We start from the raw sequence: 25,615 nt of genomic DNA on the forward strand, positions 1-25,615 counted from the left end.
GTATTTTCACGTCAGAGCCCATGCATTATACGATGCGGAAGTCGCGTTTGGCTTTGTTCTTTGAGTAACCGCAAAAAGTGCCGTTGCAGACAGAAGCGAGCCGTTCTTCACCCAACCGACAGCCTTGCTCTACGTAGTCCCACAACATCAGTTCAGCGAGGAAGAAGTACTTGACGTCCACAGCGCAGTATTGCACTAGAATGTCCGTAAGGGGGCGTTCCTCCCACCGGTCGAAGCTCCCCCCACATTCCGGATTGAAGAGCTGGCGGCCTGCGTTTTTGATTGTCGTGTCCTCATCGGTGAAGATCCCCAGCGCAAGGAAGACACCCTTCATCCCGGGCAAGAGACGGGCTCTGGGGAAGAGGGCAAAACAGGACGATATCTGCAGGTCGCAGACGTTCTGAAGACGTACGTGGTAGAGAAAGTAGAGCGCATCGCAGTCAGCGCGGCAGTCGAACATCAGCTTGATGATCTCCTGCGACTCGAGCACACGCTTCAGAGCCGAACCGGTGCGCAGGGCTGCATCACCTAGCAAAATCATGTCGATAATGTACACTGTGGTATAGGTGGCAAGGGTAATGATGCAGATCGAGCCCGCCCGTCCTAGCGAGCGTCCTTCGAGGTCGAGAGCAACCGTCAACTTGCTACACCAGTGCGGCATTTTTCCTTCGGTATCCTCACTGCAATACTGCCGCTCTCGCCGCAGCACCTCTGCCTCTGACAGAATCTCACGACAAACGTAATCCAGGCGAACCATGTTCTCAACGCACTCGATCTCTTGAGGTATGTAACCGCTATACTGTGTGTCTCGCCCGAAGTTGTGCTTTGACGCGGCATAGCCAGACACCAGTCCGCAGTCGCTATACTCATACTCGCCGCCTCCGAGGTCCTCCGGGTAGCCGTATCCCAGCGGGAGAAACACTTGCTGAGAAGCTAGCTCGTGCGTTACTGGGTAGTTGGGCAGAGCAGAAACGTACGATGTATGCGGCGGCGAAGTATGCGGACCGTGTACGAGAGGGGCATGCCAGCTGTCGTCGCCGTCCAACCCGCCGTTCGAGAAACCATTGTGCACCGCGCCGATACACAATCCCGCCGATGCCGCGCTCCCGTCCGTCACCCCATCCACCAAAAAGCCGGCCATCCAAGCATCGTAGCCCCAGCCGTCCTCGGGAAACCAGGATACCGCCCACGTTTGCGGAGGTGTCTCGATAGGGGAAGGGAGAGACATGTTAATGAGGTCCCCATTATAGAGTTTACTGTTGCCCGCTTCCTGCCAGTGCGTGTCGAGGAGATTTCCTTCCGCTTCAGTGCCGCATGCGGCTTGTCGTGGATAGGAAGCGCTGGGTGGTCCCTGGGAACTGGGAAGGTACGCAGGGCAATTACTTATATATGGCGGTAGGGTAGACCCCCTCCCCAGGGTGCTCGAATCCTCGTAGCAGTACGATGGCGATGCCGTGAATGGAGGACGGCAATCCATCGGCTCGTGGCTGGCTGGTGACATGTACCTTTGCTGGTGTGGAGGGAAGAGAGAGCTCACAGCACCATTGTTTGCGGTGATGAGCTTCTCTGGGTAGAAAGGGTCGGCATGTGGGCGAAGGCCTACTGGGGACAGCGACGGCCTCGAACCGTTCCCGCCGAAAGATGTAGCCGACACACTGGGTGCCATCGTAGCTACCCTGCAAAGAGCCGACGGAGTTGCGCGACCGGAAGATTTGAAATCGGCCAGCGGGGCTAAGTCTGAGGTTTGTGCAGGCGCACGCGTCCGTTTGTCCATTCCCGCTGCTGCTGTCGGGGAGGCGTCGGAAAAGTCTATCGGTGGCGGCGGCGCTGGGGCACTATTTTCCAAGCCGGTAATGACGGGAGAAATGTGTGTGAACATCACGTTTTTTGTGGTTCCAGCTGATATGCCACCGGCGCCGAGTGCGCTGCTAGCAGCAGCGGAGCCACCCGAAAGAGAATCAAGACATCCGCACGGCGCCGGCGAGGTCGGCATTCCCGTATCACCAGCCACCCATCTATCTACTCCGCTGCTGACGTTGTTACTGCAGCCCATCACAAAAGCGCTGTCTACATCCACTCCAATGGCTGTCATGATCACAGCCGTTGACGTGTTTCCGTCCGCCTCTGTGCTACTGCTGCTGCTGCTGGATAAGGTCTCTGATGTGTGAGTATTGACCTCATCCACGTCCTTGGCGGCTGTGTCCAGCATCAGGGTGGCGGTCCTGTCCATCCCGATAGCAGGCAGCATTTAACCTGCCTTTGTCCTGAAAGCGATGTTGCGGTTGTGCTTGAGATGGTTCGAGTCTTTTTTTTTGAGAGACGATTGTGAAACAAAATGTGAAATATTTATATATGTATATATATTTGGAAAAAAAAACAAGCAAACAAAAAAAACCTGCGGTAATGTACTCTGGTTCGTAGTGCGTGCTCTCCCCGAGAGACTGGGGCGCCTAATGTCGCCTTATACAATGCCAAAAATAAAAAAAAACGTTCGTTGTCCAGTACGGTTGTCGAATAGAAAATATAGAGGAGAACCAAAATAAATGGATCAGTGCTAAAGAGAGGGGGGAGGGTGAGGGTGTTGAAAAGCTCTACAAATGGACTGTGGTAGGTTGTATGGTGGCGACGGCTATTCCTCTTCGCTGTGTTCGCATCTATTCACTGGAATAGCGCGCACCAACGCGGACACGCACACTACGTCGCGAATCGTGCAACCAAGACCACCCACCACCACCAAAAAAAAAAAACAGGTGAAGAATGGAAAGAAGGAGAGGAGGAGGGGGGGGAGGAGACAAAGCGGGATGCAGCCTCAACAAGGCACAGGATACACCCGTCACCTACAACACAACACAACACAACAAGAAAACTAGAGTGTGAAAAAAAATGAGAAATCGAATCAAAGGTGGAAATACAATTAAAAATTACCAAACAAAAACAAAACCAAATGAAACTATAAATATATAAATATATATAAATATGGAGAGAGAGACACACACACACAAAGAGAGAGAGGAGAGAGGAAAGAAAAGAGAACGAGTGGGGAGGGGGGATGGGGAGGGGGAAGGGAGGAATAAATATAAATATATATATATATACCACTACGAAGCTCCCTCCAAGAACAAAAACAAAAGAGCGAGCGATATACCTTTTTCGAAGACAATTTTAAATGAAAAATCTACGCACACAAGCACGGAGAGACGAAAAAAAAAAGAGACGGGAAGGAAAGAGAGAGAGAAAAAGAGAGAAGTGGACTTACCCCATACAAGAGAAGCAGAAGGGAAGACAAGTTCGCCTGAAATTGAGGTGGGGAAGAAATACAATGCAAGGGCAGAAACACGAAAAAGGAAAAGGAACCGGCAGCAGATGGGGGGAGGGGAGGAGAGGGGAGGGTAGGGGTGGGGGGTGGGGGGGTATTAGTGTGCCTCGATTTGGTTTTTTTTTTTCTGGAAGTGAATCCGTGGGGAAAGAGGGCGGGCACACGTCGAGTTAGAAGACAATGAGGGGAAACTCGCACAGGGAGAGAAGCGGATCAAGACCTTCAGAGAAAGGAAGAGGGGGCGAGGGAGGGAGAAGAGCAATGGCTATGCGGGACTAGTAGTCCAGAACACAATAGAAGAAGCGAAAAAAAAAACGACAGGGTGTAAAAAAGAAAGCGAATACTGGGCTTTACAATTGTGGTGCAACGTGCAGAAAAGGGAGATGTTGCGCTGAAGAGAAATACGAAACAACGGGAAACGGTTTTAAGGGGAAAAAAGGGGGGGGGTACAACACAGACACAGTGAGAGGCACCCCCCACTACCAGAAAAAGCAAACCGGGGTATCCACTTCTCTCAACTCCTCGGGGTCAAACAGGGCGCAAGGAGGTAGGCTGATGGGGAATGTGAAGAATAGGGGGAAGAGCGGGGAGGGGGAAAAGGAGGGGGAAAAAAGGGAGACAGGGTCGAACCGAGGAGAAAAACGCAAAAAAAAATTGAGAGGGGCGGTGAGAATGAGCCGAAGATAATACGGACAACAAAAAAAAGACTGGCAACGTAGGGGGGGAAGAAGGAGAGAGACGAAACACGGCAAAAATCACAAAGCAGATGCGGGAAAACACGACCGAGAAAAAACAGAAGGGTGTCTTGGACACAGTCTGTCTAATGGCTCAGCGCAGGGCGTGACCAAGACGCAGTGCAGGGGCGAGAGTGAAAGAGAGTCGCAATAGAAATAGGCTGAAAAGTGACAAAAAATACGAGAAACAGAATAGCACGAAGCAAAGCAGAGCACTACTCCGTATCGGGAGACTTGTCCCACACACACACACTCTTTCTAGCTATATATATATATGTGTGTGTGTTGGTGACGTATGTATTTGATCCCCTGCCTGAGATTTGAACAGGAGACAGAGGGGAGAGGGGCAATGAAGACTGCGGTGGCGTTCCCGTAACGTACCATGTACTCCAGTGAACGTGCGGAGGGTTGGCGCTGAGACCGAACACGCGTTTCTGAAAAGCGACGACACAAAAACTTGTTGTTGGTGTTCCTGCTGCTGCTGCTGGATTGGCGAAAAGAGTAGGCGCGAAATACAAACAAAAACGAGCAAATACAACAAACGGCAAAGGCAACAAGAAAAAGGAAAAGACAGTAAAATGTAGAAGGGGGGAACAAACAAGTCAGGAGACGCCCAGACACACACACACACACAGCGATACACGCACGTTTAAAGGAGAAAAAAAAAGGAAGCCGAGAACAAATGAAACAACAAGAGTCGACTCGTCTCGGCGTCAGCTTTAGTGTACGGGGATGAAGCAGCGAGATAAAAAAAGCCTTGACTGTAGCAGACAAGCAGTGAAGAGTGGTGCGGATGTATATATATATAGTTTTTCCTTTGTTGGATTTTTTTGTGACTTGTTTCTTTTCCCCCTTTTCTGATCTTCTGTAGACGCCGTTATCGTAGTGCTACCCCGGCACTTCCCTGCTTGCCTGCCTCCTCTTTATTTCCCCCTCGCTCTCCACGCCGTACAGAAACACAAGGACGGAGGCACACAGCCAGACAAGGTGGGGAAACAGAAGAGATGGTGGGGTGCACGGAAAGGATGAACGGACAAAGAACGATGAGAGAAGAAGAGAGGGAGGAGAGAGTGTGGAAAAAAAAAACCAAACGCTGTTCGTTGGTGACGAGGGCATCACGAGGCATATCGAAAACAAAAGGCGGGAGGGACATATGACGCAGAGGGGGTAACGAAAAAAAGAAGGAACGAAATACATCGATGCGTGCATCCAAGGGGTGTTGACACCAAGAGAGAAAGAGTGACAGGAGAGAAGGGGGAAGGGGAGGAGGGGAATAGGTAAAAGATGAGGCAGAGAAGAGCGACGCTAGCACAGGCGGGGGGGGGGGGAAGATGGACATCTAGCTCAAGATGACGCGGGAACTCTGGTCTTTGCCCGCGTGTAGCGGCCGAGTTACTGTACTCAGAACTACATCATGGAAACGGTAAGAAGAAAAGGTGTAATTGGGGGGCAAAGATGCAAGAGCAGCCGAAACGCCAGGAGCTCCACAGGAAGTCTCCCCCCATAGACGTCTCGCACCACGACCCCTCACATCCCCTACTCACACCTTCACCGTCCCCCGTTCCAATGGGAGGGCTTGTGGCAGCCTTACCGGTGCCACGCCCATTGCACATGTATCAGACGGTGAGGCCATTTTCTCACTCGGGTGCAGTACCCAAGACAACCCTCCCCTGTTCGGTTTGAGGTGGCCAGTGCCCATCCTGTCAATGACAGTTTGTATACTTTGTGATTAGACAGACACAGATATACATGTTTCTGTGCATGTGTGAGTCAAAAAAAAAGGAACAGAGGGAAATCAGACACCGCCATGTTTCAACAATACGACATCCCCGACATTCAGCAAAGAATTTGTTGGGGAGGAAGAAAAAACCGCAGGGGGGGGGGGATTAGGGACTGGAATAGCAAGCTGCCTACGCGCTTTTCCACTTGTGTGCTTATCCCAATGGTGTGCAGGACTGCAGAGTGATTGTGAAAACAGTTTTTCCTCGAACCTGTGTAGCCACCTCACGCCCGGTACTGACAGCATTTCCATCGACCCGTAAAACACGCCAACCCACAACATCGGTAATACCGCTGGAACAGCTCGGCACTTGAGGGCCGCAGCACTTCTCCTGCTGGTGCTGCTGCTGCACTAGTGCATGCCCAAACGGAGACTCAAGTAAGTCCCCCTCGGCCTCGAAACCGCTGTCGGTCATGGTGGCTGGTCTCAATACCTTCATTTGCACACGCCGAACTCGTGCGTCCCCATCGAGAACTACACCGAGCGGCACGCGCTCACAGTCTCGCACCACAAGCAGATCGAGCACCCGCGGTTCCCCGGTGTTTTTGCCTTCTGTTGCGTCCACCGGCGCGGCCCCTGCCGCCTGTAGCAGTGAGCGTGTCCCCACACACGCGCGCTGCACCTCGCGGTACTGCTTCTGCGACTTGACAACGTTGAAGAATAGACCCTGACGATACGTGTCGTTCATGGTTCTTTCCATTCTGTCCAGGGTGCGCATCACACCGCTAGTCCACCGCGCGGCGCCCTCCATCTGTGACGGCAAGCGAGTAAACTCCTCATGCAATTGCACCGCCCACGCGTGCGCCCATTGATAATTGTTGCGACGATGTACCTCCAGTTGCGGCGAGTGTGTGGCGTTCTCAAGCAGCCATCCACGGAGAGATGATGGCGTCAGCGCTTTCACAGATGCGGAATGATCCTCGCTGACTGTATACGAGCCAATCGCCCCATCTGAGGACGACTCCAAGAGAATGCTGCGGTACTCGCGCAGAATGCCGCTCAAGACGTGTAAACGTTTCACAAGATACCCGTGTAGGCGAGCAAAGGTGCACGTGATGTCCCCCACACGCACATTCGCGTATTGGCGTAGTCCATCACTGGGCGCAGCTGCGCCGCCATCTCCCTCCTCGGCGGCCTTGTGTGCATTGAGACTGCCTGCTTGTTCCACAACACGAAACAGCTGCGGGTGCTGGTGAAACAAGAAAACCATTTCTTGCACCTGTGACAAAGGCATCCACAGCAATGTTGGTTGTTTGCAGTGCGCCTGGACCACAGACAGTGTTGAGGAGACGTGGCGTTGACGCAGAAGCGAGTCCTCGAGGAGTCTCACCTTGTCCCGCAACTCCCCAGTGAAGTGGTGGAGACGGTCCGTCGCACGCAAGTGCTGAAGCTGACGTGCCGTGTCGTGCTGCAGCTGGAAGAGCACTTCCTTTGTGTACTCTACCGCTGTGACGTCAGTGAGAAGAGGGCCCATGGAGGGGCATGGCCTCGTAGTTACGACACCGTCGGAAGCCAAAGCGGCATCGAGTCCAGACCTCTGGGACTCGATGCCCCCGGCAGAGGTCCCAGAGGGCTGGCCAGCCGCTTTTCCATCCCAGTGATAGAGAAAGTAAGCAAAGAAGAAGGCACCATCCAAAGCGATGGCGGACGTGGTGCCGCACACCTGCCACTTCTCGGTGAGAGGTTCTCGTTGGGGCTGAGCATCATTTACGACATCAGAGGAAGGCTGTACCAATCGGGTCCCCTGATGCTCCCCGACAGAGGCACTAAAAGGGGCCGCCAGCTCACGTAGCCACACCAGTACCCCGATACACGCGGCATACACGCGGCGGCACTCCTCCTCGGCCACCCAGTTTGTGTACGTAGCGTCTGTATAGTAACCGAAAAGGTACTGCACGCGAAGCAAAGAAAAGAACATGCGGGAGACGGAGCTTACCAGTGCCGAAGCTAGCGCTTGGCCGCCGTGCATATGGTGGCCCGTCGTGCTCACAGCGGCAGATGGCGTACATTGCTTCGAAGGCTGTTGTGGGGGATTCAAAGGGCTGCCGCAGACCCTTGAAAGAGGCGTCTCCTTAACTCGACAACACACCTCTGCGATTGCGCAGTAAAGCAGCTCCGTTGCCGCCACACGCACACCACCGCACAGACGATACACACGAGCCCACGATGCGTCCATCCCGCCCACCTCACCAGGAGTCGCTTCCTCTTCCGCGGTGCCAGGGGCACCGCGGCGGCGAAGACGCTGCGCACGGCGTGACGCGACCCACATCATAATCGGTGTCTCCGGGGTAGGCGGTGCGCGAGGCTCGATACCGAGATGGAGAGCACCGCGGACGGTAGCCTCCAGCTGTAGGTCCAGACCCACACGAATAAGGCGACTGTGGAAAGGCACAAACCACGCGAGATTTGGCGGTACAGGGGACGCCGTTGTGCTTGTCGAAGACAGCGAAGCAGCTCGAACGGAGCTGTTGTCGGGAAGGGTGGGAAGAGTGGCCCTGCACTCTGCCAAAAGAGCAATGTAGCAGCAGAGGAGAATGGCGATGTGATCTGGTCTCTGGTTCCAGTAAGGCCGAGGGGGGGAAGACGACACGGAAGCCCTTGCGGCCGCCCTCCACCACGTTGCCAAACTGACATTGAGGGCTGTATGCACCGTGCGATGTTGCAGGTGGCCCATCTCAGCAGCTGAGATAACTTGCCCTGGTTTGATCTCCGCCCAAAGCTTCTCCACATACCTTGCCATTCGGACCTTTTCGTCCTCAGTCAGACACCGCGGCGCAGCTGCGTCACCTTCTAGGTGTGCACCCGCCGCCCCCTTCAGTCGTGCCGGTACCTCACCGTTTGAGCTTCGGGCCGCGTCGCTCGAGCCAGCCTTCATCGTCGCGCGCTCTACTGCAATGCCACAGGTCAGAATAGAAACGGCATAGACAAGCATCATACTTTGCAGAGCCGACACACACCCCGCAAACGCCGGTTCGGTGCTCACCACACGCATTTGCATTAGCAGCTTCTTTTCCTGTTGCCTGAGAAGCAAAAAGGAAGACGGGGCGTAGAACGGTACCAGTTGCCTCTTACAGCTCATCAAGCTCCTTGTCACCGATGGTGAAGATAGTCGAGAGAGCACGACACTCGTCTGAAGACACAAACGCTGCAGCTGATCTGCAACCCTTTCCGGACTGAATTCATTGACACTCGCAGGGGCGCCTCTGTCTGTTGGTGGCGGCATGCCAGCACTGTAGGCACACACCTCAGCCGCCTTCATGAGAGAGAAAACTGCCAGCAAAAGCAGGTCGATTCGAGTAAAGGTCGCAGTTGATGCGGGAAGGGAGGGGGACGCGAGGGCAGAAAGCGCCGCTGTGAAGGCGTGTAGGAACTCAGTGAGAAGGCCGATGTATGCACAGACCCTCTCGCGGCACCACGCTGTCGCCGTCTGCAATCCTTCCTGGTCACCCTCCTTCTGCTCAGAGACTTGGCGCTCAGCCTTCCCCGGTGGCGCAGTACGGGCCTCGGGTGCCACTGCCACGCTGGCTCTGCGAAAGGCAACGATACTCGCCTCGAATGCCGACGCGAGGATCGACAAGGCGTGCAAAGTGGCTGTTGAAGCGGCTGAAGACATGTCCTCGGAAGAAAGCCGAATCGGCGCAGCACAGGGATCCTTCATGTAATGAGCGAGCCGCGAGGTGTCGAGAAGCGACGTTAAAACCTCGGCGGCATCATTCGATGAAGGGCCCTGCGGCAGCGCCCCAGTAGATGAGTTATTGAGGGCCATGTGAACACGAACAAGATCGTGTGCAAGGCCTGTGAAGCTCGATGGGGCAAGTGCAAGCAAGGCTGAGGCCAATGTGCTCATCTGAAACGCTTTAGACTTTTGGCTAGGACCCTGAGGGATTGCATTTGTGGCAGATGCCGAGGTAGCGCTGCACCGCCGAACACGGGAACGTGCAATCCGTCCATCTCCCTTCTCGCGGTCACGGGCGGTAGCGACGGCACTGTCGCGTTGCTGTGGGCGGTGAAGCTGCTGCTCCACTGAAACTGCGGTTCGTGGCCTCTCCTTGGCGGCCTCTACACCGCTGAACACGTTGGCCAGGTGTTGCACCTTTGCAGCATCGTAGTGCAATGTACGCTCTACCCACTGCACCGACGAGGACAGTGCTGGAGGAGTGGCCTCAGTACCACCACCATGGGTACGTTCTGCGCGTCCGAGTGCTTTGAACACATTCTGGTCACTTTTATTGGCAATTGTTGCACGACTCACGTCAGCCTGGCCGATGGTTGGGCGGGACCTTCTCTTGTTTGCCCCTTCCGGTAACCCACCTTTCGTGATAGCGCGGTGCGTTGTGGTTTGCAGCGCAACGCCAGCCAGAACGCGGCTGTGCTTAAGTAGCCGCATATCTCCGAGAGAGATGCGCTGACGATAACGTCAAACGGCAGCGCATGTCAGCCGCAGCGTCGTTGGGGCAGGGGGAGGGGGAGGGGGGAGAACGAGACAAGGCGCAATAAAGGAGGGGAGTAGAGCGAAGACAGCCGTTACTATCGACCGAAAGTGCACATGTTAAGAGAGTCAGATGTAAACAGCTGTGCATACGAAAAAGCGTGCACGCCCTCGCGAGCCCCATCGTCATCGACCTCCTCCACCCCCCCCCTTACGGATGATGTCCATCAACTTGCCTGCGCGAAGAAGTGCAGAGAAAAGAAAGAAGAAGAGGAAAGGGGGATGAGCGGAACGAAACACTTGACCTTTCCCGAAGTCGGGGTTTCAGCGATGACCGGCCCCGCGCTTCTGCACTCCTCTACCTTCGCGGTTTTTTTTTTTTTTTTGGGGGGGGGGGGGCTACTCAAGTAACGAATTATCATGTGTGTCTATGCATGGCGCTGGTAACCACATCTTCTGGTGTAGCAGAAAAGCAGTGTACAAGAAGAAGTGTAAACAAGAGAAGCCACTATTCGTGGGAATGGTGAATCTCTGTTGCTCACCAAAAAAAAAAAGAGAAGACGCTCACTAGAGCAAGCAATAGATTCACACATTACCTCCGTTGTCGGTAGCAAACAAAACAGAGAAGTCTCCAAAAATGCCATAGAGAGAGACCCGTCTACTGTAGGGGGTGCGGCTAACGTGCTAAAAACGGGAGAAAGACGCCACATCGCCACTCACCTCACCCCTCCACAGACACACACACACACACACACACAGGCACGTAGTGGTTGCGGAGACGCCTCCCCCTCCCCCTCCCCCCCCCCCCCCCCCGTTCGGTGTCCCTCTGTGCGCACTCTCCAGGGCGACAGAAATGAGTTAGCCTCAGTACATGACACGGTGCCGCCGTAGACCATGGAGCGCTCGCTGTCGTAGCACAGTTAAAGCCGGTTCGGCGCTAGCCTCTGTGTAGCTCCCCTTTACCAAAACGAGGGGCGACGTCGAGGAGGGCGCCGTATTCTCTGGCCCATTAGCCTCCAGAAGAGCCAGAGGTGCGACGGGGTTTTGCCTCGCCTCGTGCTCGCGCCTAATTTCCTCTTGTGCAGAGTCGCTAGTGGTGATCCAGCGACAGACGTTTCTCTCGCGATGCCGCTCACGCCACAGTTCATGGGAGATAACCGGCGCAGGCTGCGCTGACGGTAACGACGACGACGATGCAATCCGCGGCACCATCTCATTCCTCAAGCGATCCAGTAAATATGGTGACGGCACCGTGTACAAGTTCCGGTAGCGAGTCTGCAAAGGAACAAAACCGATAGCTTGCGTGCTGGATGCATAGTAGTCCACCCATGTTGGGTGTTCCGCCCCGTCCTCGGCAGGCGCTGAGTCGTGCCCCCGAGAACCGACGTGCACGGCAGGGGCGCCGCTGTCTTCAGTACCCTCTTCGAGACGCGTTGCGATTTCGCTTGATTCGGCTGCCGGACCGGATGGTGGTGATTGAGGTGAGGTGGCCGCGTTCCTCGCCTTCGAGCTGGACAATACAGTGAGTGGAGAGCTCTGCAATGTCCCCACATCTTCCAGCCAACTCACCTGCCGCTCTGCAACTTGGGGAGATCCCGCACCGGCAAAGGTTGTGCTGCTGCCCTCCGCATTCACTACTGATCCATGAGGCACCACTGCTCTTATCCCCCCTGCGTGATCGCCTGATGAACGGCTCGAGTCACCGCGGGCGCTCACGACCACTCGCTGAGCTGATTTCTGCTCGGCTCCGAGTAGGGCGTAGACATGCGCCTTTCTTTCTGCTGCACTCGTCTCGGTGTTCGCAGCGTTGTTGCCAAACACAGATGGAAGCACGAGAACCGGCCCAGAGGAGGCCTCCGCCGAGAGGAGTCCGCTGGCGTTTCCGGTCGAACTGCTCTGTCGTGCGAGGCCAGCACCGATGGTTGCAATGGGTAACGGCGCCACCTCGCCGCGGTGGACGTTTTGCAATGCCAGCACACCTGGTGCGACGATAACGCGAGGTGGCAGAGGGCATGGAATCAACGTGGCGACGACGGACGTGGTGGTTGTACTTGGCGACGCTACCTCTGGTGTGGTACCGGCATTCAGCCCATCTGTCGGTGCGCCATAGGGGTTCAGCGTTAAATCGCGTCGTGATGAGTTCAAATGAGTCGGCGATGGAGACCCCTCCGCCGCCGGTAGACCGGCAAGTGGACTCTCTTTCCCTGGTATTTCCAGGTGATCAGCCCTTATCGGCCGTCCATCCATCCGTGTCATCGACCAGGCCAGGAAGATACGACAGACCGGCGGTGGAGCGGCGGCGGCGGCGACGGGTTCGACGACGGGGATGGCATTCAAAGGCACCCACACAGCCCCGACTGTGCGATGAGGACCCCCAACGAGGAGTGGCTCGGAGGAGCGAGCCTCAACGTGCTCAGAACCGTTTGCGTGATCGACCGTCACGAGAGAGATGAAAATGTTCTCAAAACTCGGTGCATTGCGCACCTCAAAGGTAGACGGTGCAGCAGTGCCCTCCATCAGCGCATCGCGCCGCGCGCATCGAAGAATTAACTTGCGTTGGGATGAGTCCTCGGGACGGGCAAGCACCTCAGGAGGGAGAACGCTCACCACCTCCAGCCTGTACTGATAGTCGTGCATTCTGGCTGCTTCGCGCGAGAAGGAAAGAAGGGAGCACGACAGAGGAGTTGAGGAGGAAAGAATCTGGCTTTACGTACTTGGGCCCTCCTGTGTTTTGTGTATATTTCTGAGTGCGTACAATTTGACGGTGTACTCTGCCTCTAAAGAGCGTCTATGTGTGTATGTCGGTGTGTGTTGGCGTGTGAGAAACCACGGAGCGGGATGGAAGCATCATACAAAGAAGAGGCAATATTGTGTCGGGATGGTTACCACTAGGCCGCAACGCTTGGTTGATGACTGTGCGTACTTTACATATCCGCAATGTTTTCGTTTTTGTTTTTTGTCGGGGAGAGAGGAGGGGGGATATAGCGCGACGGCACTGCGAGGAGTACTGTGTTGGAGGAGATGGAGACGAGGCAAGATTAGAGGGGGAAGCGCTTGTTATTTCGTGAGCACCACTCAGCCACGCATCTGAGGAGAGCTAGAGGACCAGAGATCGCACTGAAGACGCCTCTGAGCAGCTGCCACAATAAGCGAAAAAAGGAGATGTGGGAGTGAGGGGGATTGGAAGGGGGGGGGGGCAGCTGTAAAAGACACCTGTGCACCACTCAAGGCGCGTTATATCCAAAACGTGTCCATTGCTTCCACCGATGTGTCTGGGAGAGTGCTGACCCAGACGAGTGCCAGTTGAGGTCCCAGCGTTTCCACTCGCTAGCTACGCATCGTATTTCAAACCCCTCCCATGAATATCTCCTCCTCCGATAAATCCTCCACATCCCCCCCCCACACCATTCATCTCCAATGTCCCCCTTTTCCGCCTTTTTTTGTAGTTTGCCAATTCTTTTTTCAAAATTGTCTCCCTAAGATGAAACTTTTTCGGAGGTGAGGTAGCCCAATAGACTGGGGTATCATAAATGAAAACATACACACATGCACAATCACACCCACTCACGCCCACAAAGACACATGCGTTAGGTATGTGGGGGAGAAAGAAAATGGGGTGGGGTGGGGTGGGGGTGGGGGGTGGGGGGAAGACATTAAAGCCATCGGCTCATCAACCCCCGTCGTGCAGGAGGGGGACTTCCATCCAGGTCACACGCGCTTCATCACAACAACTGAAAGAAGACGCTGCAGTTGCTGGAGAAGCGAAAAGCGCCATCGCCCACCACGACCTCCACCTCCACCCACCCACACACACACACACACACGGGCAAGCCAACAGCCACAGAGGACGACGACGATGGAAACAATCGGTGAATAGTGACAAAGTCAGCAAGTGAGCAAGGGGGGAGGGGGAGGTGAGAACAGCCAAGATCTGACAACGTAAATACAGTGAAGCGAAAAAAAAAAAAACGGAGCCTCCGAAAGAGAAAAGAAGAAAGACGACGACGACAATTGTACATGAAGAGTGAAGATATAGCGCCCGCACACATGCCCAACTCACTTCTCCCAGTCAGTCAGATGGGTGATGGGGAGAGGGGAGTGGGGGATCCTTAGCAGGGAGTAATATACATACGTGCACAAAACCACAAACACACGAACACACACACACACACACACATACATACAAAGGAGGTGAGGGCGCTACATCAGCCCGGCGGAACGGTTAGGGAACCCACTGGGTATCAAAAGTTTTAAAGGGACGTGTGACAGTGTCAAACACGGGATTCTCAAGCGCTCGGCGAGAGCGAGAGAGCGAGAGAGGGGGGGAAGAGGGGAGGGGAGGGGCGCCAACGACACACGTGCAGCATAACCAGCACCCTAAAGGGTTTAGGGAGAGGAGGGCGTAGGTATACAAGTTTTCTTTAAGAGGGAGAGCCGTGCACGCCATTCGAGAGAGCCGTCTCAAAAGAGGGACCGTCACTATACCCGGCGTAATACCGCACGGCATCCTACTCTGTTCTCGTTTCTTTGCGGAACAAGACACTGCCCTACTTTGCATTTTTGACCGTCCTCGACCTCGCACCAGGCTGAGGAGTCACGGCGAACGGGTCTCCAATGAACACCTCAAAACTGGTGAAAAGAGCACGCGAGAGTGGCTTTCGCGTCAGCGGGACTTCGGTGGTGCGGTAGGAGGGGGAACCAGAGGTGGCATCCTTCGGCGCTGCGTCCGCTTCGTCGTACGCGTTGATGACAGGCGAATGCGCATCCATCTCCTCATAGGCGTAAAGGACAGGCGTATGTGCATCCTCAGCCTCGGACGTGTAGGGCACTTCCAGGTTGTCCTCTCCCTCCTCCTCCTCCTCCTCCGGCGCTAGATCCCCCTCTGAAGCCAAAGATGGCCTCTCGCTTATGCACACGCAGACAGGAGCCACGGCCTCCTGCGTCGGGGAAGCCTCACATACCTCTTCTTCCTCCCCCATCTTATTTTCCTCCCCCATCTTATTTTCCTCCCCCATCTTATTTTCCTCCAGGTTGTCAAGCTCCGACTCAGACTCCGTTTTTTCAATCACAGGAGAGGCTGGCGCGCTGTCCAGAGGCACCGTCGGCGCACTCTGGGACTCGGCATCATCACCTGCACCGTCCTCCGACTTCTCAGTCTCTTTCTCCTCATCACAGTCAAACTCGTCTGGGCTCCCCTCTTCGTCAAGCTCACTGGTCACGCCTAGGTTTGCCATGGCAGGTACCCATGAGAGGCGCGCCCTGAGTGCCGCGGTACGCCTTGGCGCCTCCTGCAGATGAGCATTGCAGAGTGCACGCAAACAGGGGAAAGAAGAGCTGAGGTGCCACGCCAGCGCAGGGATATGGTAGAAGACAAGACCAAAGTCTGCGCGACAGCACTGCGCGACAAGCGGATAGAGCACGTTGCGCTGCTCCTCCTCCAGCTCGTAGCGACGGACGACCTCGTGATGGTTGAGCGCAAAAAGCTGGAGGTCGTAGATATCCTGGAGGTACTGAAACGCAGACCGACGGGCGGTCTCCTCCTCCTCCATCAGAAGTGCACGGGACTGCTGCTCCATATCCTCAAAAGTCAATTCCTTATTCCCCTCAATCGCGGAGCACGTTTTGCCGTAGCGTGCAATGACCATGTGGCGGTAGTAGCTTGCAGGTGCTGCCCGAAAGAAACGCTGCCTGAGCGATAGGAACGCCTCATCCTCGTCGCGCTGCAGCCGCTGCCGAGACAAGCTCTCACTCGCACTTGTATCCTTCAAAAGTTTGAGGTAGAACCACGCGCGACTGCACGCTTCTTCAATGTGCTCGCGAAGACGGTGTTCAACGCAGAAGTGCCACTGCCGAATCTCACGCTCTTCCTGGCACAGCTTCGTGAAAGCCGCATGCGGAAACGCGCGACCCTTGTGGCCAGTGAAGAGGACTGGGCGTGGTGGCATCGCCGGGAACCAGACGGCCGTTTGCTTCTGGTAGAGCGCGATCTCGAAGCGGTTCATACGGGCCAGAGCCCCCCTCTCGAGTTTCTTTTTATCAGAGATCATGACTGCGGCGACGTGCAGGACATCTTGGAATTCCACACGGCACTTCTCCTCAAGCGCCTTGCGCTCCCCGACTTCTCGCCGCTGCACGTCAAGCAGCAACTCCGTGTAGGTTGGCACGCGGGCGATGAGCTCCCGGTAGCGCTCCGCAAAACTCTGAGTGACAAGCGCCATTGCCGAATTGGTACGTGATGTTTAGGTATGCTCGAGGGAGCGAAAGAAAACTGAAAACAACAACAGAGTACGTGCCTGCACCAGCGGAAGGGAGGGAGGGAGGGAGGGAGGGGGAGAGATGGGGGCAGAGCAATCCTTTGTGAAAAAAGGTTTGTTTACATATATGTCCGTGTGTGTGTGTGTAAGGGGGGGGGGGAGGGGAGGGAAGGGGGGGAAGCGAAAGGGAGGCACAGAAATGAGTCTGGTGCAACTGGCCTAACTGCTCAGCGTATTCGGATGGAATGAAGTCGCTGTCCAGTGTAAGAGCTGGAGGGGGGGGGGAAGGGGGCACAATAAACGGAGGAGGAGGAGTAGGGATATTTGCCAAGATTATAGAAAACAGAGTATGTCAGCCGTACCGAATGAGAGGGGGACAGAAAGAAAAGGAGCTCAATAGAGCCAGCCTCTCATGTCTGCTCCGGTACACGCCCTTACCAGATCTGCCGCCGATTGCCTCGCATTCATACCGCGACAGCATCCAAGACCCTCCCCCCCCCCCCTCCACACCTACACCCACATACTCACAGACCTGCAAAGAGACTACAGCAGGAATAAAAAAACGAGGGGCGTATGTTGGGTGTAAAAGAATACAGCAGACATCTTTCTAACGTCACTTTCACATCTACAAAAGCGTCGTATTGTGTACGTGTCATATATGGTGTGTGTGCATGTGTGTGTGTGTGGGAGGGGGTGGGGGGAAGCGGGGGAGCACAGAAACAGGAATAGACGCAATACCGACTCCGGCATCTCAGCATGGCTATTGTGCCCTATTCGCCAAAGAACCATGCTTCGCAAGTCGCTGCACAGACAACACCCAAGATGCCAATCCATTACGGTGATGCTTTTCTCCGAGCGGCCCACGCTTCCTGCAGGAGGGGCAGTAAAAGTGAGCTCGAATGCGTGCGAGTCACGGTGACCCCCTGCCGCCCCTCCCCCCTCCCCCCGCAACGCACCGCACACAGCGCGGGGGATACAGACATGCTCGGTATGTCGCGTCGCATCACTGCCACGCCGTCCAGAAACTGCGAACGAGCAACAAAGAGCGATAAATCACGCTATCTTCCCTACACTTCATAACATTCTGACTCTGCCAAAGTTAGAAGCGTTTGATTGTCAAAGGAAGGACGCGAGCCGGTCTGGCCTCCCCACAAAGACGGTATTGGACTCCGACAACCCACACGCTGCGCTGACCCCCCCCACGTCCTTAATCGAGATAAACCACCACTACGAGAATCCGTGGTTTTGGGTTTCTTGCCCTCGAAAAACTGGCTGGAGACGGCCCCCTGCTTCCTCATGTGTTCCACCTCCGTGTTCGGCGGTGTGCAATGACTGCCAAAGAGCGGCATCAGTCGTAGTCTCTGGAATTGAGGGTCTCGGTTTCAGGGTAAGCCGGCTGGGCATCTGAAAGCGGTGACCAACGCCGTGGCGCGTGCAGCTGGTGTCAGCTGCTTGGACAGCACCGATTGCGCGAACGAGTCTGCATAGCCGTTGAGCGCCAGCTCAAAGTTATCAAAGAGAAATCAAAATGAAAAGCGCACGCGACGGGCTCGCAGTACCAGCAATGTGGGTCCCACCGTGTCGCGGTATGCCGTTGTTCACCGTTGCGAGGCTCGTATTGAGCACTACGAGAAACAATTGCGCGGTCCTGGGAACAGCGACCAAGGTTGTATTTCCATGTCGTAGCCGATACTGCAGTCTTCGCAGTACTTTAGGCGCTAGCTCCCTCGTCCCGCATTCGGCACCGCAGCTTCAGGTAGGAGGAACCGCAGCCTTTGTTCATCTCTGAGCTAGAGAGTGTATGAGAAGCACAGTGCACCGCGGAAGCCCCTTGCGTGGCACCTGTCTGCACCAGAACATGTCCCCAGAGCAAAGAGGAGGTCCTCGCAAAACAAGTCCGCTGTTGCCTGCGTGCGGCCAGTTTCGCTTCACGAATCCCTCCCCCCCCCCAAACGTTCTGTGCGGGGAGGGTGACACGTTCCACTACTCGTGACCGCTGCACAAGAAAGCGGTGTGCGTGGGCGGAGCTACGAAGGGATCCATGTCTGACATGCGCCCGTACGAGAGCTGCCCGAGATGCTGTCCTGACACCATCACTCGGCGTGCACCGTCGCACCCCCCCACTCCCTCCCGGGAGGGAGGGGGGGGGGGGAGGGGAGAGCGCACCCACGACCTTTTTTGCGGCACTGTTGGTAAACGCAACGGGAGGGGTGGGGGAGGCGGGGCAGCAAACGATCACTGCGAGACTGAGGAGGCAGGCGATACGCCTTCGTTGAGAACGTCACCGTTTCTCGGCGTATGTGGATCGCACCAACGCCATCACCGCGTGTGGCATTTGGGGTGAGTATGCTCGCAGTGCCCCCACCGCCCCCACCCCGTCTCTCTCTCTCGGCCACTGTCGTCTGCCGCGGCCCTAACCATGCGATGGCACGGCAGAGCTTTTTTCCTCAGGCCATGTTATGCATGAAGGGCAGACATCTTTTGAACCGACGCCACCCCTGCATAGCACACATTGTCCTAGGATCGCTGCGGCGAGCCGTTGCCACTCTCATGCCCCTCTGCCGAGTGACCGCTAGCGCCCGCGCATTGGCGGCTGAAAGGCTACAGACAAGAAAGTCGAGGGCAACAAGACTGTTCTGCGTGCATGCGTGCGCAGAGGAGAGTGTCAGTACGTTGTTGTGCCATGCACTAAAGAGTGTGTAGCTCATTTTTGTGTGTGTGGGAGGGGGGGGGGGGGTTGAGGAGCTAAGAGAGAGAGGAGGGGGAGTGCGGGGTGAGGAGTGGAAAACCTCCTGTGTGCATGTACATGACGAGCCCAAGGAGAATAAGATGCAAAGGTGTGTCTGTATATTCCGCTTCTTGGACCGCTCCACTGCTACTTGCGGTGGATATTCGACATGACACGAACCGCACCCCCCCCCTCTCCCACAGATGCTGAATAGAGAAGTGAGCAACACAGATGCAATCACACTCTTCTATAAGAGTGTATATTGTCAATGCCGCAGAACAACCTTGCAGTGTTTCAATAACGATGTCTCGTGAAGAGAAGAAAAGGGGAGGGAGAGAGTGTAAAAAAAAAGCCAAATAACTCAATCCGATTCACCAGATACATACACAGCGTGAAACGAGCTTCAAACCCGCCGCAGCTGCATGGCATCCCGGCAATGGATGTTTGCCTTTTTTCCCTCTGTACGGATTGTCAGTTCTTGTGCGAATGGCTGAGCACGCGCACCTACACACACACACACATATGTATGTACATGGGATATGGGATTACCCTCTTTCTTTCACATTCTTTACGGCCATCTTCGCTGGCCTACAACGACGTTGTTGGTGTGCGCATCAGCTCAGCGGCGCTCATGCCTCTCAGGCGTAGACGGAGAGAAAGAGAACGAGAAAGAGCATAAGACGCAGAGAGATGATGCTCACCAGGAACAGCGTAGCATAAAAAAAAAAGAAGAGATACAGTACATGAACTGACATACGAATTCCTTGGTTTTTTTTTTGCAGTATTCTCTTTGGTTATTACTATAAACATCAGATCTTTGTTTCAGGGAAGTGGAAAACCCATGAAGCCTTTACATATATACATATACATATATAAATGGATATATATATATATATAAAGAGAAAACGACATCATCAACTAATAGACACAAGCACACGCCTCTCGAGGAGACACAAAGGAAGAAGAAGGAGGGAGGGAGGGTGAACAAGGGGCACATCAAAAAAAAAAAACATGAGCATGCTTTTTTTTTTAAAGGAGGGGAAGGGGGAGGGTGGAAGCACCGGGGACCAGTTGTTAGTCTACAGTACCTCTCAAGTGACCATCGCTCTCGAAGCATACAAGCAAGCACACACAGACACACACAGAAAAAAAAAAGAGGAAAGACAACCAGAAGGTGTACGGCCAAGGTACGGTTTCACAAGGATGAAGGTGTTGAAAGGGACCCTGGTGGGTTTGAAGACGCATCCTCGAGGTCAACTCGAGCGCCCCACCACAAAAAAAAAATAGATCAATTTTTTTTAGACCAGCTCTTGCACACATCTCACAGCTACAGACGCTGTCCTTCTTCGAGCGACTCACACCGTCTGAAGACTCCTCCCCTCCCTACCGGAATCCCCACATTCCCGCAAAGCCGACAGAAAAGCACACAAAAAAACCCGAGACCAAAAAATAAAAAAAAAGAGGGGAACAACAACAGTAAAAAAAAAAAAAACAGCGAAAGCAGTAAGAAAAGAAAAAAAGAAAGCATACGGTGGGGTAAAGAGCAGATAGAGAGAGAGCAGCCACCCGCCCCCACCCCAACTGCCTCCTACCTTTCCCAGAATGTTTTGTTTGCTTTTACCCACATCAGCTCGATTCCACCCACGTCCGCCAAAACCGGTAGAGAGCAAGCCACAGCGGCTCTTTCGCTTTTCTTTTTTCCTCTTTGCCACAAAAGCGCTGTTCCTTTAACGGCATTCAACTCAAAGGTATGACGGAAGGAGAGAGAGGGAGGGAGGGAGGAAGGGGGGGGGGGCGGAAGCTCCGAGCAGCCACACCACCACATCCCCGACCAACCCTGGAAACGAAGGGAGGTGGAACCGATAAAAAAAATAGCTGAAGATGGTACCAGTGATTGATTTCCCATGAGAAAAGGCGGTCACCCGCATTGAGAAGTGAAGTAGGGAAACCATCAAAGTGCAAAAGTGCATGCGGCGGCAACAGCGCGTTGAAAAAAGGGAAAATGGGGGGGCGGTGAACGAGAATGTAAAAGGTGACCGTGGCAGGATGGGGAGGGGGGGGATGGCTCTCCTTCAGCCCTCTAAGCAGGTGTGTCAAGGAACGGGCGACATGTGAACAAGGAGAACCGGCCCACAAGCCGGGAAATAAAATCGGGAATGTTGGCGCCATCTGGCGCATGAGTGTACAGATCAGATGCAAGAAGTAGACCATTATCAAGTCACCTGCAAGTAGAACAACCTGCACACATGATCACTGTGCGCTTACGTTCTCGTGCTCACTGAAAACTCGCAGGAAATCGGGCCCACTTTAGAAATTCAACCACGCCGGACCGTCGTCGTCGACCGCATCCGTGGAGGGTGCTGCTGCTGGTTGCGCGGAATCATTACCCTCGTCGCCGAAGAGCTCGTCTACCAGCTCCTCTTCCTCGTGCGGTGGCGCGGTGGCCGCCTCGAATGCCTGCTCATCATGTGCGTCCTGCCAATCTTCCTCAATCGCCTCCCCCTCAACATCGCTGGCAGGGTCGTATGTGGACGACGGCGAAGCTGCCTGATGATCTTCCACAGGCGCAACCCTCCCATCGTCTTTGTCATCCTCGGCACCCAGCCAGGCTGGCGGCCCATCCTGCGCCACCGCAGACGCTGCTGCCACGTGTGGATGCTCTCTTTGCAGTCCCTCTGCTTGATGAGCCGCAGGCGATGCACCCTCCCTTGGGAAGTCGCTTCCCGCTGTGTCGGCGTCATGGAAGCTCTGCGATGGGTACCCCAATCCGTCCTCAGCAGCTTCGCCCTTCACATCCGCATTCATCCACGATGTGGCATCGACTTTATCGATGGAACGTTTTGGCGGAGCCGTTTTCTGCACCTCAGCCAGTGAATTCGACTTGGAGGATTCCCGCAGAGCAACAGCCGCAGAGCCGGCCTCGTTCTGCACAACCGCAGGGTACACCGTCAAGAACGGGTTGTTAGAGGGTGGCGATGGTTTTTCAGTCCCTTTGTTTCGATCCGGGTTAGCCTCGGCGTCACTCGACGCTCTTCTTGGATTCTCACCCTCGCGGACACCCCCTTTGATAGCCTCCAACTCACGACGCATCTCTGCGATGCGCGCCTCAAGATACTTGCGCTCGGCGTCTTCGCGCTGAGTGTTACAATGTTGCTTGCAGCGACTCCGCCTTGGCGTGTGACGCTGCCTCGAATTCGAGGCACACTCGTCGCTATCCGGCGTGCGGGCTTCCTGCAGCCCCCGAAGTTGTCTGCGAAGCTCGTGAATACGGTCTGCCTTTGCATGGTTCATGAGATGTAGCTCATGCACCTCCATTTGGATGTCTCCCATCGCCCACTGGCGCCGGTTTTCGAGCTCCAGCATCAGTTCCTCCACCCGCTGCGCCGCGGCATCACGCACACGCAGTGCATTGTCGGCGTCACGCAGTGCATGCTCGCGTTGGCGCTGCGTGAGCGCATTCTGGGAGCGAATCTCCTCCTGAAGCTTACGATCACTGACCCCACTTCCACCCATGGTGTCGTTCACCGTAAGCAGCTTCTCATTGCAGCGCACCTCTAGGTGCGCGTCGCGGTGGTCTTGCATCAAAATGGCGATGTCCTTCTTGACTGCCTCAACGAGATCCTTGTACTTGATAGCTTTTTTATAGCGAGACACAAGCTCCCTCAATTCATCTCGGCGCTGAACAAGGTCGCGCTGCTGCAAACGGAGTATCTGCAAATTTCGGTGCACCCTCAAAGACTCCTGCACAAGACGCGCGGCGACATCGCGCTGACGCCCAGAGGTGCCACCGGTGGGCGACGTTATCGTGTTCTTGCGCGACACACCAGAGACACCAAAAGGGCGATTTCTGTTGGAGGGGGAGTTGAGCTTGGTGCTCTGAGAAACGCTGACTTTATACACTTGCCGACTGCGCTGGAAAAGCTCGTCTCGCATGCGTTCATTCTCCTCCTCCATCGCACGAAGCTCCTCGATAGTTTCTGGGCAGTGAGGGCGTTGGGGGCGATCCGTTACCGACACGTTTGTGGAACCGCAGTTGCGCTGAGAGTAGTTCTGGTAACCAGTCGCGCGCAGAGGCGACCCACGAGCGCCCCTCTGGTCATGAGAAAAAGTACCGCTGTGCGAGTTGGGTTCGCTGACGCAGCCATCCGCTCGCCGCCTCGGGTGTTCGCCCACCTGGTCAGCCGGAAGGACCGAGTTGTCGTCCTTGTGCAAGCCGGAATCAGGGAGGTATAAGTGCGCAGAACCCACAGCATCCTCTGTGAAGTGAGCGGAGGCACCGATACTGGAGTTGTTCGGTGACGAGAACGAAGACGATGTGTATGAAGAATGCGACGAGCCTGGGGAACCCCTGTTGGCAGTAGCGGTCAGCTGCGCCGGCTGCTGCGACAGGCTGTGAAGCACAGACGAGTTGTGGCAGCTGCGTGAACTCATTCGGGCACTTGAACTAGAGGTGGTCGATATTGTGTCGCCGTACGCCCTCTTTGGGGTACTCTCCTCGGAAGCTGCAAAACCGTCGGAAGAGCTTCGCTTATCGAGCCCTGCATTCTCTTTCCCCTCGACTAGACTGTGCGCAGTGCTCGAGTTGTCAGCCTCGAACTCGTCTTGAGAGAAGTCGTCCGAGTAACATTCGCTGTTGTCGACGTTGTTTGCTTCGAGAACAGCGGCCATTTTTTTTTCCTTCCTATTTGCGACCCCAGAAAGCAGCAGACACAATACAACTGAAATACGAGGACTGTTTTCTCTTTTTAGCCCTGCATGTGTGTATATATTTCGTGTGTGTGGATATGTACACACATACACACATACACACACATATATATGTATATATATGTGTGTGTGTGTATATTTATGCGTTTATTGGCGTGTGCTGCGTGAAAAATGTGATCGACGGGAGTGAAAGGGGCGCCAAACCGAGAAGAAAAGGAAACGAAAAAATAATATAAACGATGAAAGACACCAGCGCAGAAAACAAAACAAAAAGTGGGGAGCGAGCAAAAACTATATTGCAGGCGGGGGTGGGGTATTTTTTGTTTGTTTGTTTTTCTGGTGACGTGCGCACTAGTGGTATCGATGGCAAGGGTTGTACTCGTTGAGGCATCCGCATGGGTTCGATGGGATCGCGGTGTTTTGTGGTGGTGGTGGTGGTGGTGTGCATAAACGTACAGAAATAAAAGGTGCAATGTGAGAAGACAAAATGAAGATAGCTGATCATGAACGATGCACACCGCAGCAGTCGCGCCAGAAATAGAGTGCCGGGTGTCAATAAAGACAGAGCCGAAGCGAAGAGACGTGCACACCGGTAAAAACTCAAACAGGGGGAAAAACCATCACAAACACCCCCCCCCCACATACACACAAAAAAAAAATTAAAAATAAACGGGGTGCGCAAGGCCTACTGCGGGATGATCGCATAACGCACAAGAAGTAGTGTGTCTGCCTCCATGTCGTTCACGTAAGTGAATAACCATCACCGCAGAGCAACGGAAGCGAATCATCAGGGGGGGGGGGTTCCTCGGACGCATACACAACGATAAGCCGACATCTTAGTATTGCCAGTATCACTCGCTGTGTCGTGTTTCATATTTTTTTTCTCCCCATTTTTTTTTTTTGGGGGGGTATTCGTTTTGCCGTGTCATGCCAGAGAAAACACACCCTGTCCAATGATCAACAAACAAACGAATGAGGGAAGGAGAGGAAGAGGGCGAGTACCTCAACATACCGAGGGGAATGGGGGGGAGGAGGGAGAACTCGGCTATTTTACATACACCACCGCATGCGCGGGAAGACGAGCGCAGGGGATCACAAATGCCAAAAGGGCCTCACATGCACACACACACACACACACACACAGACAGAGATAGAGACATCGAAACGTGCGGAGAGCGACGACCGGCACACGAGCGAGGGCCGCATCACCGCTGAAATTCTTCAGAACGACAAGTGTGTGTGGGTGGGTGGATGGGGGTAGGGCGGGAGGGAGAGAGGGGAGGGGGGGGGGGTCAAGAACGCATCCCCAGTTCCCACACGCAGAGATGGACACCGGCCTATGGCGCCGGCAGAAGAGGGGGGAGAGGGGGAGGATGCGCTTTACATTGGCGGCTGCTTAGGTGACTCCTCTACTTCCTGGAAGCTGCCCCTTTGGGCCCCCCCCCTGCCCTCCACCACGTCAGCCAAAGTACACAACGCTGTTCGAGCACTTGAAGAGAAAAGCTTCACAGCGACAACGAGAGCTAAGCCCACGCCGACTCCATCCGAGAAAAAGAGGGGGGAACGTGAAACTGTAACCACGGCGTGCGCAAAAAAAAAAGAACAAGTTTGCGGACGTTTATCATATCAGCAAGACAAAGACAAAGAAGGACACATGACAAACCAAG

The 25,615-nt window shown here is 54.7% G+C and overlaps 5 protein-coding genes across 5 annotated transcripts; all 5 read right to left on the reverse strand.

Annotated features, from left to right (window-relative positions):
• Window positions 1–25: 25 nt before the first annotated feature.
• On the reverse strand, window positions 26–1,228 carry JKF63_02551 (uncharacterized protein; the record flags this gene model as incomplete). The annotated part of the gene is made up of 1 exon (XM_067898576.1): window positions 26–1,228. The coding sequence occupies one exon, from the start codon at window positions 1,226–1,228 to the stop codon at window positions 26–28; it is 1,203 nt and encodes a 400-aa protein (XP_067754733.1).
• Window positions 1,229–5,984: 4,756 nt separating this feature from the next.
• Window positions 5,985–10,217, reverse strand: JKF63_02552 (uncharacterized protein; the record flags this gene model as incomplete). Its single annotated transcript, XM_067898577.1, has 1 exon — window positions 5,985–10,217. One exon carries the CDS (start codon window positions 10,215–10,217, stop codon window positions 5,985–5,987), a length of 4,233 nt encoding a protein of 1,410 aa, XP_067754734.1.
• Window positions 10,218–11,123: 906 nt separating this feature from the next.
• JKF63_02553 (uncharacterized protein) lies at window positions 11,124–12,896 on the reverse strand (the record flags this gene model as incomplete). The annotated part of the gene is made up of 1 exon (XM_067898578.1): window positions 11,124–12,896. The coding sequence occupies one exon, from the start codon at window positions 12,894–12,896 to the stop codon at window positions 11,124–11,126; it is 1,773 nt and encodes a 590-aa protein (XP_067754735.1).
• A 1,910-nt stretch (window positions 12,897–14,806) lies between these two features.
• JKF63_02554 (uncharacterized protein) lies at window positions 14,807–16,477 on the reverse strand (the record flags this gene model as incomplete). Its single annotated transcript, XM_067898579.1, has 1 exon — window positions 14,807–16,477. The coding sequence occupies one exon, from the start codon at window positions 16,475–16,477 to the stop codon at window positions 14,807–14,809; it is 1,671 nt and encodes a 556-aa protein (XP_067754736.1).
• A 5,071-nt stretch (window positions 16,478–21,548) lies between these two features.
• On the reverse strand, window positions 21,549–23,909 carry JKF63_02555 (uncharacterized protein; the record flags this gene model as incomplete). Its single annotated transcript, XM_067898580.1, has 1 exon — window positions 21,549–23,909. The coding sequence occupies one exon, from the start codon at window positions 23,907–23,909 to the stop codon at window positions 21,549–21,551; it is 2,361 nt and encodes a 786-aa protein (XP_067754737.1).
• Window positions 23,910–25,615: the final 1,706 nt, after the last annotated feature.

The sequence above is a fragment of the Porcisia hertigi genome, chromosome 32, assembly GCF_017918235.1.
Source record: "Porcisia hertigi strain C119 chromosome 32, whole genome shotgun sequence".
NCBI lineage: Eukaryota > Euglenozoa > Kinetoplastea > Trypanosomatida > Trypanosomatidae > Porcisia > Porcisia hertigi.